At 37.3% G+C, this 19349-nt stretch overlaps 1 protein-coding gene across 1 annotated transcript; it reads right to left on the bottom strand.

The window, feature by feature from the left end:
- Positions 1-3339: 3339 nt before the first annotated feature.
- Positions 3340-19085, bottom strand: LOC142150442 (olfactory receptor 6N1-like). Its single transcript, XM_075205634.1, has 4 exons — positions 19043-19085; positions 15288-15393; positions 5376-5427; positions 3340-4275 (listed from the first exon to the last, which is right to left on the bottom strand). Exons 1-4 carry the CDS (start codon positions 19083-19085, stop codon positions 3340-3342), a joined length of 1137 nt encoding a protein of 378 aa, XP_075061735.1.
- Between the last annotated feature and the right edge of the window lie 264 nt (positions 19086-19349).

The raw sequence follows: 19349 nt of genomic DNA, 5'->3' as shown, positions 1-19349 counted from the left end.
CATGGGTGTTGGGGAATAAGTTAATGTGCGTGCTACAGGGTCAGCCACTGAGGCTATTGGATTTCGCTGATCTATCACAGGAGAAAGTATGGGCATATGTATATTATGTCCTATACTCCCTGTTTCACTGCTTCTCTTATCTGTTATACATACCTGCTTTCTAGCCATGGATGTATTCTGTGTTGTGGAGAAGGGTGATAACTCATTGATAATTTTTTGCATATTGGTTATCATTTGTGCTCTATTGATTAAATCACTTTGTAATTCAGCAATTAGAACTTCATTAGATGCTACCTTATCCCTGAATACATTGATTTCTGTATACAGTTCTGCCAATTCCTTATCAACATCTGTGTAATATTTTTCTTTCTCTAATATTTGGGAATTGAGCATACAAATCTGTCTTCCCCTATGTATATTGGCCATATCTTTGTCTTCCAATTGTGCTTCAAGTATGGAAACACTTTTAACCTTTTCAATGCAGCACTGGCAATGAGAATTTGAATCAGTGACTTTTTGTTTTTAAGTATCATCTCAGCGTGTTCAGATGTCCAAATCCTATCTTCATAAGCATGTACCAATTTAGCTAACATTTGGAGACGTTTAGTTTTTTTGTTGAACACGGTTCTCCTATTAATACACAGTGCATCATGTGTATAAGCCTGTTCTAAAAGTGTTGCCCATAATGTTTCAGCAGATGTGTAGTTATTAGGAATCACTGGGTTAAACATACTATTTGCTGACAACTTCTCAATGGTAATAAAACTCATACTCGCCTGTCCAGATACAGAAGTCATTTTTGTTCTGTGTTGAGTGTTACTTCTCACTGTAGTAATACAGGTCCCCTTAAGCCTACGAGACGTAAAAATGCTGCTTCCAGAAAGATCCTTATCAGTTCAGGAACGTCTTTCTCCTCTCAGCAGGACCCTTCCAAATGACTGTTGCAACCTTGAAAAGTGAATCCACGTTTCTCACAAACGCTCACAGTGCGACGAACCGTTCCTTCTTAAAGAAAGAAATAAAACAACGAGTATCCAAGAAACTTTAAATTTTAAACTAGATTCGCTGTAATTAATTGTATTTCTTCTAGGCCTCAAGTAAAACAATGTTATCTGTCCAAACCTTTTTCCAGAGAAAGCGTACGCTAATAACACATAAGTATCACCTCCTTTGTGTACCTAAGCTATTCGTCTCCGCTCCTCTACCGAATTAGATTAACAATATAACAATTTTCACTACTATATCCTAGTATATTGCAATTAAAACAGCCAGGGCTAAGCTCGCCAATGTTAAAGGACCTGTGGTAGCGCCTCACATGCGCACGCTATCCTTTAATTATATTCTTAGATACACTCGCTATAAAACTCGCACTTTTATGCACTTTTCCTTACACAGTGTTGCCTTACTCAGTCTTTTGACCACACTAAATAACACAAGTTTTACAGAACTATTTATCCAATATTCACTGTATCTCAGCAGTACTTCACAGTATATATTCGTTATAAATAATCAATACTCACAACATATGTATGTATTTAAATCAAAGTATTTTACTGTTAACACAGAAAAGCTTGTATTCACAATTCACACATATATCATAACGTTGTTCACCATAACATAGTATATAAATATAACATTAACCCTAGGTTCACCACCGTTATTCCTTACACTATCCTAGCTTTGCATATGTATCCTTAATAAGAATCAGCATTTATAATATTGATTTAACTATCACAGATATCAGACAATAGCTACTCAATTATATGTATATAAATAGTTAAATCCACATTACAAATACACATATAGCTCTATGGGTATATATATATTATTGATACTTATCAAGTCCTTGTATCCTCGGTCCGATTCTTATCTGCAGTGTAGGGAACGTTCCTGTAGTATAGAATCCTTTCTTGTAGCTTAGTGTAATATATATATATATATATATATATATATATATATATATAGTATAGTAGATCCTATAGATCTTTTCTGCAGTGTAGTGTATCCCTATTTGTATAATGTTCCTAGTATATTTTCTGCAGTGTAGTGTATCCTTAGTGCTAGAATCCTTTCTTGTAGCTTAGTGTAATATATATAGTAGTGTATTGTAATCCTATAGATGTTTTCTGTAGTGTAGTGTATCCGTAGTGTAATGTATCCCTAGTGTATGTCCTGCAGTGTAGTGTAGAGCTCTTTGTCAAGGGGCAGCAGGCATCCAGAGAGAGAGAGAGGGTCCCGGGTCTGGACTTTTATAGTCCAAACTTGGAAACACCCAGCCTCCCAAGTAACAGCATGTGTGTGGTGATTCACCACACACACATGGAGCTTCTTGGGTCCAGGGATGATGATGTCATCACCACTGTCGGTTCTCCCCACTATGTATGTGTCCAGCAGTAAAAAGCAAGTGACCCTTCCAGTGTCCCAACACCCTCCTTTGTCTCAGGCTTCAAAGCTGTTATCTGAAACTGACCAGAGTTGTGTGGGGGGTTTTACAAACACATGCAAAATAGCTAATCTTGCCATGTGGCTGGGAGGATGGGAGATACTTTTGAACAATGCATGAAATGGCTTGAGAATCATATCATAGGAGAAGGTTCTTCAACAACTACTAATATAGAGTCCGTCCATACTGAAAAAATCAATTGCTAAAAACAAAGTGCATACAATATATTGTCATATAATAATATATTAAAACAATCAGTGCATATAATAAACATTGTAAAAAATCACCCTGAGCATACGTAATGATTACTTCATACATTTACTTAATGTAAACACAAATAAGCATGCAGCGCTAAAGACCTATCTGTCTCATAAACTGTAACTTAACAAATAAAATCTGGGTCACGGATCATCAAATGTACAAATTTATTACAATATGATAATAAAAAACATATAAAATACCTATTAGTGCTATAAATAACAATGCTTTAAAGGAAGATACTCACACATAAATTAAATCACAGTGCACTGTGATGTAGTATGCATATATATAAAAAATAAAGTTGCTCATGAGTTGTTGATAGAAAATAGCGCTACTAAATAGATAAATGTGACAGCTGTCCCAATGTAGCCAATAAAGTGAAAGTAAAAAATATATAGAGAATTTCCACAAGAAAAAATGCTAATAATTGTCACAACTGTCAGTAAAAAGATGGTAGTGAATCACATCTAGACAAAACACAATAATAACATGCACAGAATAATTCTATGCTCAGATAGTATAGAATTCTAGTGGTTTCCTATACTATCTGAGCATAGAATTATTCTGTGCATGTTATTATTGTGTTTTAAAAAATTATATATATTTTTTAACTCTCTGCAGTGCACTAGTATTTTTTAGTGAGTGAGGTGACCACTGAATTTTTTGTTTATTTGAAAAAAGGCTTCCTTAAAATCCTTGTTTCTGAAAGTATATATAATTGGATTCAGCAATGGAGTTATCACAGTGTAAAACAGAGACAAGATCTTGCTTATTATCCATAACTGTCTTGTAGGAAACACATAAACAACGATTAGTGTCCCATAAAATATGGAAACCACAACCAGGTGGGAGCTGCAGGTGGAGAAGGCTTTCTGTCTTCCGGTAAATGATGGTATCTTTAAGATAGTAAAGACAATATATGCATATGACATCACAATTATTATAAAAGGAGCAAAAATGACTAAAGCAACCATTGCAAAAGTTTGAAGGCGAATTATGGATGTATCAGAGCAAGACAGCTGCAATATGGGTTCATAATCACAGTAGAAATGGTCAATAACATTTGGCCCACAGAAATGCAAACTACACATTGAATTTAGATCAATTATCATCATTAGAAAACTTAACAACCAGATTATAATAATAGATTTCACACAAAATATACGAGTTACTATAGTGTTATAGTGCAAAGGGCTACAGATGGCCACATACCGATCATAAGACATCACTGACAGAAGAAGACACTCCGAGGACTCTGAGGTGGAAAATAAATAGTACTGAATGATGCATGCAAGAAGTGACATAGTGCCTTCTTCATATAGGACAAGGTGGAGCAGGTTAGGGACAATATCTGTAGTCAGTATTATGTCAAACAATGATAGCTGTGAGATGAAGAAGTACATGGGAGAATGAAGATTTTTGCTCAGTAGAAACAAAATCATGATAAGAAGATTTCCAGAAACGGTCACAGAGTAAATGATAATCAGAAGCAAGAACAGAGGGATTTTAAAGTTTTGAAGGTTTGGAAAACCCAGAAGTATGACTGAGGTGATATTGTTCTTGTATATTACCTAGGAGAGAAACACAAAGTTCAACGTATATAGCTTTACTAGTAAGAGACAACAAAGCACAATGATAGAGCATCATATGTAAATTGCTGATAGTCTTATTATAGCATTTTCCAAGTACAGATGGAGTAAATGTGAAAATACATCATGTGTCAGCTTTCATTAGAGAACGTGATATTGTCACAAGAGCCCAATAGCACAGTAAAAATATACTTGAAATGTATGTGTCTTAGTAGCACTAATTATAAATATAATTGTTCAGTTAGTATGTTCAGTGCTCCTATCCCAACTTTTGGTCTTTTTGCAGATTGTGGGGTATACTATTGTAAAATAATAATAATAATAATAATAATAATAAAAATAATAAGAATAGTAATAATATTTATAAATCCTGTGAACATTTCTACATTTTAGCTATACAGAACATACAGTTTTCACAGACCATTATGGCTCGTCTTAAAACAATATTGGAAAATTAAATTACTATACATGCACTTTTTAACATATTTTTTATGGTTTTGTACAGAAAAGGTTTTTTCTTACAGCTATTGTGGAAAAATTGTATTTTGCACATATATTTACACTAACATGATATTGACACATATACCCATAAAGATGTGTTTTATCCGGCAAACTAACCATGTTCCTTGTATAGATGTTTTGTTTTAACTTTATTTTTACTTATATTATTTATTATTATTATTATTATTATTATTATTGTATTGTCTAAAAGTTGTAATTACATTAGTCAGAGTGCACCTAAACAGGACACTTTTGATGCTGCTATTAGACTGTAAACTCAAATTTGTGTAAAATTATGCTCAGTTACCCTGAAATAATGACATGATGCCACAAAACATTTTTGTTTATACTGCAGGATCACACTTTGCTATATCAAATTCTGAGCTATTTATCCTCTTTATCATGCAATTAGCTTTATTACCATTTTTATCTACCAGATGAAAATTAGAGTAGATTTTTCCTATGCAGAAATCTTGTCCAACACTCGGTCCCTTATATAAAGAGTGAACAACTCCCTGATAAATTTGTCACCTATGCTGCAGATTTTTAGTACCAAGTACTATCGCATAGATCCTGCTTACCTCAGCTTCATCAGGAATCCAGGTAGGTTCAAATTCTGTTGATATTGATGTCCTTAACAACATATTGGCAATGCTCAAAAATTTTTATGACTAACAGGCCTATAATAACTTAAAATGTATCAAATAGCACTGTCAGGTAGTTGCCCAATCAGTTTAGCAGAAAGATGATCATCTCAATGTAAGGGCATTTTATACAAAAGTACAGACAGGTTCATAGATCGGATGATTCCATAGAGAATTCATTCAGTTACTCTTGTGTATGTGTAAATAATATAATTATCACCAAAATTAATCTTTACAGGTATAATATTTAAATAAATATTCCCAATTATTTTACATGTAATTTATTCCCTTCAGAAAAAAAAATCATATCACAAATCTTTTAATATCAAACTTTCAACCTGTATTATGTTCATCCATAAGAAGGCAGAATGTTACAATCAGTACATTTCACATACGATTATTTGGGAGTCCAAAATCTATATATTGATTTATTTATATAGTGCGACAAGAGGTTTGCAGAGTTATGGTATAAATGATAAAGAAGTTGGGTGGAACATCAATTTCGTAGAAAAGAATGCAGTAGTATAGGCCCAGGGTCAACTATTTTAAAAAGTTATTTGATAGATGGAGATATACATAAACTGATAAAATATAAATATGATAAAAATGATAAATATACATAAAACAAATAAAATATTTAAAAAAAGCACAGATCATGGACAGAGTATGACACGGAGAGCTCCAGAGACAAGGAGCTGTCAAAGAAAAATTGCAATGAGAGTGGAAATTAGGAAATTCTGAGAAAAGTGAAGGAGGCATATTTAGGAGTATGATTATATAAAGAATTATATGTTGGAAAATGCACATAAGTGTATTGCTTTACATATAAAGAGAATGACTTTTGGGACCAGATGGGCTTACTCTGCCACCCGGTGTTGTAATGGGATCTTACACAGTTTAGCTGGGTTTCCTTCTTACTGTCAGTAATCGGCTGTTACTGGTGTCACCTTTCACCAGACACTGCCCGATTGCAAACTCCAACTGCTCACTAGTTGTAGGAGTAAAGTTTAGGATTGCTGCGTAGTGAGCAGAGCATTGATATAGAGATGCTGGGTTCAACACAGAGCAGTCAGGGAACATATGACAGTGCTAGCTCATATCTGTTGGTCACAGGGTATAGCAGGCAAAGGGTATCAGGCAAAAACTTAAAGCAGTGATAGTTTTTGGTCATAAAGGGTACGACCATTGCACTCTAGTTAATGGTACTAGGGATAATCCAGAAGTACAGATGGAATATACATTTTAACAGGAATAAAATAGTTATTTTTATACAGTTTTGGACACATATCCTGGCAGGAGGTAATCCATCCTTTTACCCTTTTAACCAACATGAATCTGCCTGGAGGGGTTTCACACATGTAAAATACTTGCTAGTGACAGGGGGGGGGAGTGTACTTCCTACCAGTCTATGAGCTGCCAGGGGGAGGCTCAGCCACTCCACCCCTGGTGCCACTAAGATTGGGTGGGAGACTTAATATTTTAATATTAACCCTAAAACTGTTTCCAGGGGCCTTGCCCCAGGGAGTGACTGCCCACCACCAGCTGAATTTGTCTCCAGAAAGTGGGCAGCCATATCCTGTGGCAGCAGTTCCCAGGCTGCTGTTCTTGGAGATGTCCATTGGAAGCCTCTGCCCTGATGCTGCCGATGGGTGTAATCTGTAATCAGCTCCCACTAGCACATCCCATGAAGGGAACTGGAGCGAAATGCCATGAAGGGAACTGGAGCGAAAGGCTTAATACTGCCGATAGAGCCCTGATTCCCACTGGACCTCCAGGGTGTTTGAGAAGCAATATAATACATTTAAATAGACATTTTATACATAAAGATTTTAAAATGGGCCCATGTTAACATATAGGGCCTGATTCATCAAGGCACACATACTGAGCGCTACCTGCGTTTGTTTCAAAACACAAGTAAATCAGATCTACGTACATCCGAATTCAACAAGGAGTGGATCTAAAGATGTGTGCACTGATAAATACGATAGTAAAGTATCTTACATGATATAAGGACTGGCATGGGTAGCACTGTGTTTTCATTTGCCTTCCAGCTAAATCACTGGTACAAGTATGTTTGAGTACAATATGCATTTAGATTGTTTACACCATGGTTTTCAAGTCTACATGTAATGCTTCTGTAAGTCTTTATTGTGGTATGATACTTTTACACAGGACAAAGCAGTATATTAAAGCAGTGTATAGTCCAGTGGTTCCCAAACTTTTGCAGTTCGCGGCACCTTTAGAGTCTCCAAATTTTTTCAAGGCACCCCTCCAAAATAATTATTGAGCAGTCCTGTTTTAGAAGTAGTTGGGTCAAAAAATTATAATAGGTATTTAGGTCAGGACATGAATACTTATTTAGTTGTATGCAAAAATGCCCTCTCTGCATCCAGACACACTGCCCCCTCTGCATCCAGACACTCTGCCCTCAGACACACTGCCCCCTCTGCATCCAGACACTCTGCCCCCTCTGCATCCAGACACTCTGCCCCTCTGCATTCAGACACTCTGCCCCCTCTGCATCCAGACACTCTGCCACCTCTGCATCCAGACACTCTGCACCCAGACACACTGCCCCCTCTGCATCCTGACACACTGCCCCCTCTGCATCCAGACACACTGCCCTCTCTCACACTGCCCCCTGTCACCATGTCCCCCCTACACTGCCCCTCTCACGCTGTGTCCCCCTCCACTGCCCCTCTCATGCTGTGTCCCCCTCCACTGCCCCTCTCACGCTGTGTCCCCCTCCACTGCCCCTCTCATGCTGTGTCCCCCTGCACTGCCCCTCTCATGCTGTGTCCCCCTCCACTGCCCCTCTCATGCTGTGTCCCCCTCCACTGCCCCTCTCACGCTGTGTCACCCTCCACTGCCCTGCTGTCACTCTCCTCTGCCCCGCTGTCACTCTCTTCTGCCCCGCTGTCACTCTCCTGTGCACCTTTGTCACTCTCCTGTGCCCCTCTGTCACTCTCCTGTGCCCCGCTGTCACTCTCCTGTGCCCCTCTGTGTGCCCCGCTGTCACTCTCCTGTGCCCCGCTGTCACTCTCCTGTGCCCCACTGTCACTCTTCTGTGCCCCTCTGTCTGCCTCGCTGTCACTCTTCTGTGCCCCTCTGTTACTCTCCTGTGCCCCTCTGTCTGCCCTGCTGTCACTCTCCTGTGCCCCGCTGTCACTCTCCTGTGCCCCACTGTCTGCCCTGCTGTCACTCTCCTCTGCCCCGCTGTCACTCTCCTCTGCCCTGCTGTCACTCTCCTCTGCCCCGCTGTCACTCTCCTGTGCCCCTCTGTCTGACCCGCTGTCACTCTCCTGTGCCCCGCTGTCACTCTCCTGTGCCCCTCTGTCTGCCCCGCTGTTACTCTCCTGTGCCCCGCTGTCACTCTCCTGTGCCCCGCTGTAACTCTCCTGTGCCCCGCTGTCACTCTCCTGTGCCCCGCTGTAACACTCCTTTGCCCCGCTGTCACACTCCCTCTCACTCCTCTGCCCCGCGCCAGACATAAAAAAAAAACAAAGAACACATAAACTTACCAATCCGCCGGGCGCCGGGACCCAGCAGCCTCCTCTCTCCCGCAGCTGTAACTGAATATCGACGTCAGTAACAAGCTGCTACAGGAGAGAGGAGGCTGCTGGGTCCCGGCGCCCGGCGGATTGGTAAGTTTATGTGTTCTTTGTTTTTTTTTTATGTCTGGCTCGCGGCACCCCAGTGACAGCGCCGCGGCACCCCTGGGAGCCGTGGCGCACAGTTTGGGAACCGTCGGTATAGTCACATGTAACTGACCATATCATGCCCAATATTGCCAAATATTGTCCTTTCTTTGACCTTTACAAATCTGTATGCTGTTTTGTTACAGTTTGCAATCATGCAACATGCTCATCAGATTTCAGTCATGTCTTTTTAGCTTATGTAAGAAAAACGTTCAGCTTAGACTTTACATAAACACACAGTAGGAACTAAACTGAGCAGGTAGATAAAATGTCACAAATAGTGGAGTTATGATCACATTGGCAGGTTAAATAAAAATTGTTCAGGATCCTAACAACATTGTCCCAAATTATGTAATAGCAACAACACGTCTAAAAAGGACAACAGGAAAACTTCATAGGTTTATGTCCATCTCAAGCTTGTGGAAGACCATTCATTGCAAGCAAAATCCAAAATATCCTTCATACAGTTAAGGAATACATTTTCTGCACTCAGCTGATGACATAGATATTCATTATGGCAGCTTCTGTGACTTTATTTATGCTGGGTACTTTCCATGGTCCTGAAGATAAATATGTTTTCTTTCCTGTTGCAAAAGTTATTTCATCTTTGATTTTCTCTGTAGTGTCAAATGCAGAATTCTGCCTTAATGGACATAATTTCAACGGTCTTTGGGGCGTGAATGGTAAAGTTTTAAAGTTCGTAAATTTAAAGTGTAAGAAGCCTTAATGGGGCATTATAAACTGTATGGTGTTTTGTCTATAGAATACGTCAGGGTTTCCCAAACCCAGTCCTCAGGGCTCCCCAACAGTGCAGGTTTTCCATATCTCCTTGCTGGAGCACAGGTTTATTCATTACTGACTGACACATTGTAACAGATCCACAGGTGGTCCTAATTATCTTACATGTGATCCAGAAAACCTGCACTGTTGGGGAGCCCTGAGGACTGGGTTTGGGAAACCCTGGAATACATGCTTATGGGAATCATGGGGAAACAAATAGCCTGATGACGATACAACTTTGACTTAAGGTAACGCTTTAGAAAGTTATGAACTATAAAATGTGATACATTAGATGTTTTCATGTTTAAGAATTACAAGCACATTCACAATGTATAAGAACGTATCATAGAATTGTCGTGAACATAGAGAGCTTGTAGTTATTTAAAAAGGATAATTCATAACTGCAGTGTAAATAGGTGATATCAAATGAATCCATTGATAAGTTAAAGCAGGGTTGTCCAACCCGCGGCCCGCGGGCCGCATGCAGCCCAGCACGCCTGTAAATGTGGCCCAGAAGGAGTTTTGGTTGTGGCAAGGGGGCAGCACTGTTAATGGAAAAAAAAAATCTGCAAAAAAAAGAAAAGAAAATACTTACCCTGCGGTCACATCAGCTGGTACTCAGGCTCCCTCAGGGCCGTCTTTCCCATTGGGCACAATGGGCAGGTGCCCAGGAGCCCGTCGGAGGCAGCAAAAAAAAAAAAAAGCTGGAAAAAAAAAAAAAAGACAATACTTACCTTGCGGTCAGCTGGCGATCCGGCTCCCTCCATGGTCTCCTCCTCCGTCGCGCTCGCAGTGCATGTCGGGCGTGAAGTCATCACGCCCGCCCGACATCCATTGCGGAGCGCGACGGTGGAGACTATGGAGGGAGCCAGATAGCTAGCTGACCGCAAGGTAAGTATTGAATTTTTTTTTCCAGTTTTTTGTTTTTTTTTTGCTGCCTCCGACGGGCCCCCCTGGGCTGCAGGGCCCATATATATAAATTATTTTTTTTTATATATATATATATATGTGTATATAGGGGCCCCGGTTAACTGCTGTGCCCGGGGGCCCAAGAAGTTGTTAAGAGGGCCCTGGGCTCCCTCCCTTGTCTCCTCCTCCGTGCGGTGCTCGCAGTGAATGTCGGGCGTGATGTCATCACGCCCAACATCCATTGCGGAGCGCAGCACAGAGGAGTCACCCGCGCGAGAAGAACAATCAGCAGCACAGAATTAGAGAAAAGAAGAGAAGAGGACAGGAGAACAAGCCGATTAACAGGTAAGTTAAGGGGGATTTTTTTTTATTATTTCAAGGGACGCTGACCAGTGAATAAAAGTCACCTGGTCCTGGAGCATCGTGGACCTTATCTCCCTGCTACATACTTCTACTTGTAATACTAATGGGGCATTATATATAATATTCTCTTTGGCCCATGATAAGTTGTTATCCCTTAACTAACATAGTGGTGTAATTAGCAAAACAGGTCACAATTTGGGGTCACAGTGATGTATATGTCAGGTACCGCAGGCCTGGTCAGGGCACCCTGATATACAATGCCTGGCATAAATGCACTTTATTGATATTGCATCGAAACAATACAAAAAGTGATTATAGTATAATAACTAGAGAGGATTTTTTGAACAGGGCGATTGAAAGGCAAGTATAGGGGGATTTGGAAAAAAAAGTGATATATATATATATATATATATATATATCACTTTTTTTCTCATATATATATGTTAACTATGTTTTCTATGGTTTTTTGGATTATCAGCTATCGTTATTGTTAGTGTATCTTATGTGCGGCCCAAACCAACTCGTCGTCTTCAAATGTGGCCCAGGGAAGCTAAAAGGTTGGACACCACTGAGTTAAAGTATAAGATGTGCAGTCAGAGAGTCTGATGTAAATTTATTTGATGGCTTTGCACAACCCAGTGTGAAAAGATAGAAGTGTCACCTGGGGGGGCAGCTTCAAAGGACTTCTGGGGTGAGATCTACACTATTTGTGACACTTGAATACACTTTTAGGTACCGCTCAGCATGTGGTCTAACTCAAAGAAGCCATGTGCTGATATAGCCTATATGTAATACTGTATAGACAATAAGAATTCAGCTTTAAAATATGCCACTTAAAATCAAAAAAAGTAGTGATTAACCACATATTCCTCAATAGCATGATGAAGGGCAGCTCATATGTTAAATTAAGAATTCTGCCCCATAGAGAAATGAAGAAAAGGAGTGTAAGCTCTGCGAATGCACTGTACTTAGGCGTGTTTGATTTTAAAAGATGGACAAAGTCATAGGGGATTTATTAATGATAAAATTGGATCGATGTAACGCTGTCCAGAAAAAATATATCACATTGTAGAATTGGTTAGTAAATCAGGCAACATGTAAATGTGGATTAAAAAAGTGTCCCAGGCCATAACCCCCAATTAGCATTAATCGCTGCCCCTGTGAAGACCATCCCATTTCATGTTGCTTAAAAACCTGTGTTCTGAAGGAACAAACTGTCAGCTTCTTGGGGAATCAATCTACTTGAAGGACTGTCCATCTTCTCGGCCTGCCCCAGGCATACAGATTATAAGTGAGTTATGCTCTGTACTGTTATCCCTTTTCATTTTAAACTGTTTTTGCTTGTTATGTCAGTCTATTAATTGTTTATTAATTATTTTTCTTTATATCTGAATGCCCTGTATTTTTGTATTATAAATCTATAATTTAATAAATTGCGTCCTTGATACTCTAACGAATTCATTAGCCTATTAGAAGAAGAGATTGCTCAACCAGGTTAAACCTTGGAATGCCAGTCTGTGATTTGTTGATACATTAGATTAACAAGCTGTGTGTGCTTGCATTTACATTTGTGTAACAGTCTGGAGGTGTGAAGAGTTAACCCTGTGTGTGCTGGTGTGGGTCTTGCTAGTTTGTGGATAACTAGAAACCTGTGTGCCAGTGTGGAACAGTATATTGGGGTCCTATTGCCCGTTTTCAATAGGTGGTGGCAGAACCTGAAGTGTCTGGGGGTGTGAGAGCGCTGTGTTGGGGGCGATTCCATAGGCCTTGTATAAGATATTCTATTTCCGTCTCTTTAAATAATAAATGAGATGAGCAGGTTTCCAAAACATAATATTTCTATAGTTTATTATTAAAATGATACTATACATAGATACAGCCATACTGGACAAAGCAGACATATGCCCAGTGTCTCAAATGCCAATTGACACTCTATATTTGATTAACCCCTACATTTATAGAGATGATAGTCTTTATTACTTCAAAACACGCTTTCCCAGCTTAAATATCTGCTGGCAATCTAAGTCTCTATAATTAAAATGACATGTTCATCCTGGACGGTCAACTTGACCTTTAACGGTGCCAATATTTCTTTGGCCAAATCCAGATATTGTGTAATAATGGAACTTTACTGAAAACACGTCTCTTGTTACGCAATTCTGTATTTTTCCTTTTTCTTAAAGCACAGAAACAAAATTTAAGTTCATTCTATTGAACTAAAAGGTAATATAGGGTTTTTGTTAATAATTACTTCGACAGTTTCCACCCTTTTGTATACACATAAAAAGGTACTTTTTCATGTGACTATAATTAATTGAATAGGAGTTTATATTTCTGTCAGCACTGATGTTCTCCGATTGGTTTGACTCTCACAAATATTTGTATACAATACAAACCATACTTTAAACAAGTATACAGAAACAATATAGCCACAATTATTATCACAATAAATTTCATGTAAATATACATTAGGCTAGATAGCCACTTTCGAAGTCTTTATAATAATTTTGTCATCAAAATCCTTCTTCATATTATGGGCGTTGTTTATATAACATGTAATTATAGCTTCTCGATCGGAAGTGTCGTCGATTAGGTAATAAACAATGAACTCCAAGTTCAGTCTCAAGGATTAAACTTTATCCTCCTGTTTGAGCCGTTAAATAGTCCAAAACTGCTCAATGTTCTAAAAGTTCATATTTAAATACCTGTAATTCAAGTCCAACATAATGAAAGGTATCATGATAAATTTCAGTCACATTATCAATTAAATCCTGAAAATTTCATATTGATTAGTCATAAATTCATAATTTCCATAAGTAAACATATTAGCAATATTTATACCCACTGTATGTCTTACTGACTTATTACTGAGTAGAACATATGTCAACTCATCGTACAACACTGTATAAAACTGAGGAATCTCTCTTCCTAAACAGCATAATTCATAATTAATTAATAACCATTTAAATGCATATTTTCCATATATATATATATATATATATATATATATATATATATATATATATTAAATGTTTCCTGGTAAAAGAAATGAACCACAATATTCTAACACCATGGTTGAGATTATCATACCCATGTGACATTTTTTTATCTGGCATTATGTTCTCTTCATCTGAGTCCAGTTCTGATAGTGTATGCTTAAAAATTTGATTATACTAATACAAAGTGCATTGTGTACATATTTTACTCTTTAGTGTTTTATTAAACAAAAAAGAATTTGCTCAGTTATGTGTGGTGCTAAACCTATAACCGGAGGTTTAGTCAAGTTACATATATTTTCAACAATTCGACAATAATCACTAAGATCTCAATTTTGTTCTTGACATATTATATCAGGACTAATGTGTGTCATTCTTCATAAGGTACTGGAAATGGTAACATTTGCACATTTTTACTCAATAAAGGAGTTTTAGCACACATCCAACAATTTGTTACTCCTAACATTTCACTTAGCATAACATGCAATCGGTCTACTAGATATTCTCTCTAGCAATATTCATTATTATCAGACCGCCATATTAAACACCTTTCTTTTGGTGGAGCACCACAATACTCACAAATACATTTTGGAATTGGTGGTAATCCTTTACAATTTCTGAATTCTCTGGTTTTCCTGTTTAGAACAGAAGCAGAAATTGTCTTATTAAAATCATCCTCATCTAATATTTCAGATGGGCTATCACCTTACCAACTTCTCCTCAATTCCTTTCCAAAATAAATAAATAACGTGTAGAGGCTTCACGTATCATTGTTCCTATAAGAAAGGCAACAAGGTTGAAGGTTCTTTGCATCATAAGTCGATAACCTTGTAGCTGATTATACATCATCACTTCCATCTTGATTGAAAAGTTATTTTAAACATAACTCAGTCTCTTTATCTGTGTTCAGTTCTGAGTCCTTTGGTTCCTTTTAAGCTTGGGTCTTTGACCTGTTTGCAATGGGAACTATGGATCCAAATGTCTTTCTCTGCAACCTTTATGGCAGTATCAGTCATTATAGAACTTGTCTTTATCATCCCATCGATCCCATCCCTACCATCCCATTGATCTGTAAGGGAACCAAAGTGTAAGAGATTTCTTACCATAACATAGTCTCTAGGTTGTCTCTTCTGTGTGCAGGCCCAAGAGCTGCTTCTGGTTGAATGTCTTTGTTCAAGTGTTCTTCTGGGCCTTCTGAAGCTTCTGCAACTGTTCAGACAACTGTATGACATATTGAGCAGTTAGATCATGATGCAGCTTCAAGTCTGTGGATTAATAACATATCTTGGCTGGAGTCCAATACCAGTTAATATGGAGAGCGTTTGAGAAGAGGTTTAGAAGTGATTCTAATACCATGATAAACTAAAGAAGTGCCATTCCTGTGTTTTAGTAAGCTTAGTTATTCTTTAATTACTCCATTTATTATTTCAACTTCCTCTGAATCTTAAGAATGATATAGTTTATAAAGTTTAAATATATTCCCATCATATTACACATTCTTTAAAACACTTTTTCTCTGTGAAATGAGTTCACTCTCTGGGTGAACTACATTTACATACAAATTCTGGCAAAATCTTTTTAGCAATTAAGTTGCACTATGTCTGAGGCAGTTAACTAGGCCTCATCCCACCAACACGTATCATCAATACCAACTAACACATACTGTAACCCTCTTAACTTTTTTTTTCCTCTTAATTAAATAAAATTAATAAACAAAATTGTAACCTCTGAAAAGGTTATATTAGGCAACTGTCTGACCTTAGTAGATATTATCTTTCCTTCATTGTTCTTAAGACAAATTATACATATTTCACATTTAAATTTAGCAACTGTAGTATTTTCTGGGTATTCCAACAATATATAACAATTCTAATCTTGTTATCTGCTCCCATGTATACTAACCCATGAGCACTTTCTGCAAAGCTAGCAACAACATTTTTAATGCTACGGGTTTATTTTCTATATCTACCCAAATTTCATCCTTTGTTTTATAACATTGTTTCAATTTCCATGTATTAATTTCATTCAATGGAGCATTTTCCTGACATTGTCATAAGTTCTCAAATGTGATATTATGAAAAATCATCAATTGGGTATGTGGGTGCTTTTCTAAAGCTCCTTCTCGAGCTGCTGAGTCTGCTAGTTTGTTTTCTGGCAGATCTGTTGCTGGCTATAACAGTGTGCTGGGAGATCTCTCTGTGTGTTTGTTCCTTTCAGGATAACCCCTCCCTTTCAAGCACCTGCTATAGCCTATACATTGATTGAGCAACTTCCACTTTTTTATTAGTTTATTTTCTAGTAAGACTTTAGACTAGTAAGACTTTATTTGTCTGTTTGGTATGTGCCTGGTACTTAATGGCTGCAACCTCTTTTGGTAACTATATAGCCTCTATCAGTTGTTTGACTGTTTGTGCATGTTATCCAGGTGTTACTGTTGATATTAGGTAACGCCTATATTTTCAAATAGTTCCAAAATCATAAACTATGGCGAGTTTAGTTACTACGCGTAACGTAAATCTGTGTAAATGTTTACTCATTTTCCTTGTCCTATTTCGGCTACCTGAACTGAGTGTAAGCCTAATGACTTAACTTCAATTATCTCATTACGTATAGTGATTGCACATCCTGTCACTGTCACCAGTGAGCTATCATGCGTTTAGCTATAAAACATTTTCATCAGTAAAGAAACTTTAATCTAGATTCTTCAATGTAGTCTGAATGTAGAAATGTCTGGTAATACAAAAAACTTACACATTTACTTAATTCAATAATGCTCATTGTCTTCTTTGTCATGTGAGGTTTCTAAGGCAATGATGTAGCAAAATTGAAATTCTGACATTTGCATATTGTAATGTTAGAAGAATTACTGTAATTTAACTTAATTTTAATTTCCCACTGTATAACCTTGCTACAGACACATGTCTAGTCTTGTGCATTATTCAGGTGTTGTGTGACAACACGAGGGACAAACAAATGTAACCCACGCTGCAACACAATATCCTGTGTCTTTTCCATAATAATATCTGGTATGGCTATAAACCTTAAACATAAAGTTAATGCTTTTGCGACCTATCTACTTGTACACTAATTATCTTTTATATATCCTAAAACAGTATTATCATCAGTACAATAGAAAACATCAAAATCATTGTAGATGTCTAATGCCGGGGTAAAGGCTAGAGTCTTTTAATCTCTTCAAATGCCTCAATGAATTCCAGAATGTTTTCAACTTTATCTGCATATAGCTATGACTGAACATCCTAGTATTCACTGGCTACAGAATTGTGACATATCAAGAAATAAATGTACTGCTTTTATTTTTTTTTATTTTTTTTTCTATTTTTTTTTTCTGAGATAGAGAATGTTCAAATATCAGGACCACCCTTTAAGAAATCTAAATATTTCTGGCCAGGTGTCAAACAATGTAACATTGTTAATAGATAAATGAATGTTCTCCTTCTTGGATACTTCTGAAAGAAAACACAATAATTATTTAGTATCTTCACAGCAGAACATCATTCACATATCCTGGTTCCTGGTCTCCTGTGGGTACAAAAGATTGCAAATTATTCTGCACACATTATAACAAATAATTAGAACTGTCTATAAAACTTTATAAAGATTGAACCCCCTGTTGGTAACAGCAAAAGACAATATTCTGAATAATTCTTATTAGCATTAAAAATCAACGCTGCACAATCTATGACTGAGATCTGCATTGGTATTTAGGGCGGGGTCCAGTCATTTGTCCGTTCTATGGTACAAAATTGTGTTCACGCTCATAACACAGGAAACTCCTCCTCTTGGCATGAAAATAAAATATCCACCTCATTTCATAAGATGAGGGAAAGGGGAGGAGAGACATCTTTGTAAAATGGCGAAACTTCAACAAACGCAGTTAGAAACCTCACTATGTAAGATACTACACAGATGCTATTTTCAAAGTAAATCAACTATTTTTTTCAATACATCTATTTTCTGATGAAGCTAACATAATGCAGGTTTTGTTGTCGTATTTCAAATAACAATTATTCTAATTCAAAACAACAAATATTTCTCACAGTTTAAACACACACACATTGTGTTCTATGATCAGAGATTCGGCCCACACTTCATGCCAAAAATATTATGCAATCGCTTTAAAAATATTTTAAAATACATTTCATCTGCAAAATCACTATTTAACACATATTAAAGACTGTGTTTAAGTATTCAACTCATATCCCTATGTCAACACAGAAATTTCTAGTCCCTTCCAATCTGGGTGTGACCCTGTCTTGTAGTTGCTCGCTGTAAATCTGACAAATGCTATTTATTTACTTAATACCACCATAGAAGTTCTTTAAATCTTAAATTTAATCTGTAAATCTTCCAGATTCATAAAACCAGCATATTTTCTCATAACGTTTAACATTTGGACATATTATTAAAACCAGATGTTTCACTGAAATCACACACACGAAAAAAACTCTGGAATGCGCGTTTACAAGATTAACACTAAACTTGCAACAGGACATTTATCTATGCTTTAAAACCACATTTGATCATTACACAAGTCTTAACAGGCACTAAAAAAATCAGACTATCTTTAGCCTATTGTCTTCACAAAACAAACTTATTTACACCTCTGTCTCCAAGGTGATAAAGAAATTAAATGTCCAGCATTTATTGCAATAGAGCTGAGTGGATAGCCCCAGAACGACAAAAGTATGAGAAAGATATACCATATCATTTTATCATATATGGAATAAACAATTCACTGATCAATAATATTAACACAGCTTAAGTAAGGTTTTCAATTCTAAAAACAGCTGAAGTATTTTACATCTAAACAGCGGGACAGTTATTTACTTCTTACCAGCCCCGTCCTCTGGAAGCTTAGCTCGATGTATTTCCAACATCTCAAGTTACAATGTACAATATGCAGTGTATTTTCACGATAGACACATTTGCAAACCATCAGGATAATATAAAAAACCTCAAACCTTTCAGGTTTTTTTTCAGGGAGAGATGAAACATGAGAATACTATACACTGCGCTTGATGTATCATCATTATATAATAATTTTCTGCTGTTTGAAATGTATGCAATTTTGACTGCTCATATCACTTATTAACAACTAACAATTAAATAACATTTTAACTGTCTTGTTTTTCACTTTACTC

Source organism: Mixophyes fleayi, chromosome 4 (assembly GCF_038048845.1).
Source record: "Mixophyes fleayi isolate aMixFle1 chromosome 4, aMixFle1.hap1, whole genome shotgun sequence".
Lineage (NCBI taxonomy): Eukaryota > Metazoa > Chordata > Amphibia > Anura > Limnodynastidae > Mixophyes > Mixophyes fleayi.
This window is presented reverse-complemented; position numbering and strand designations above follow the sequence as displayed.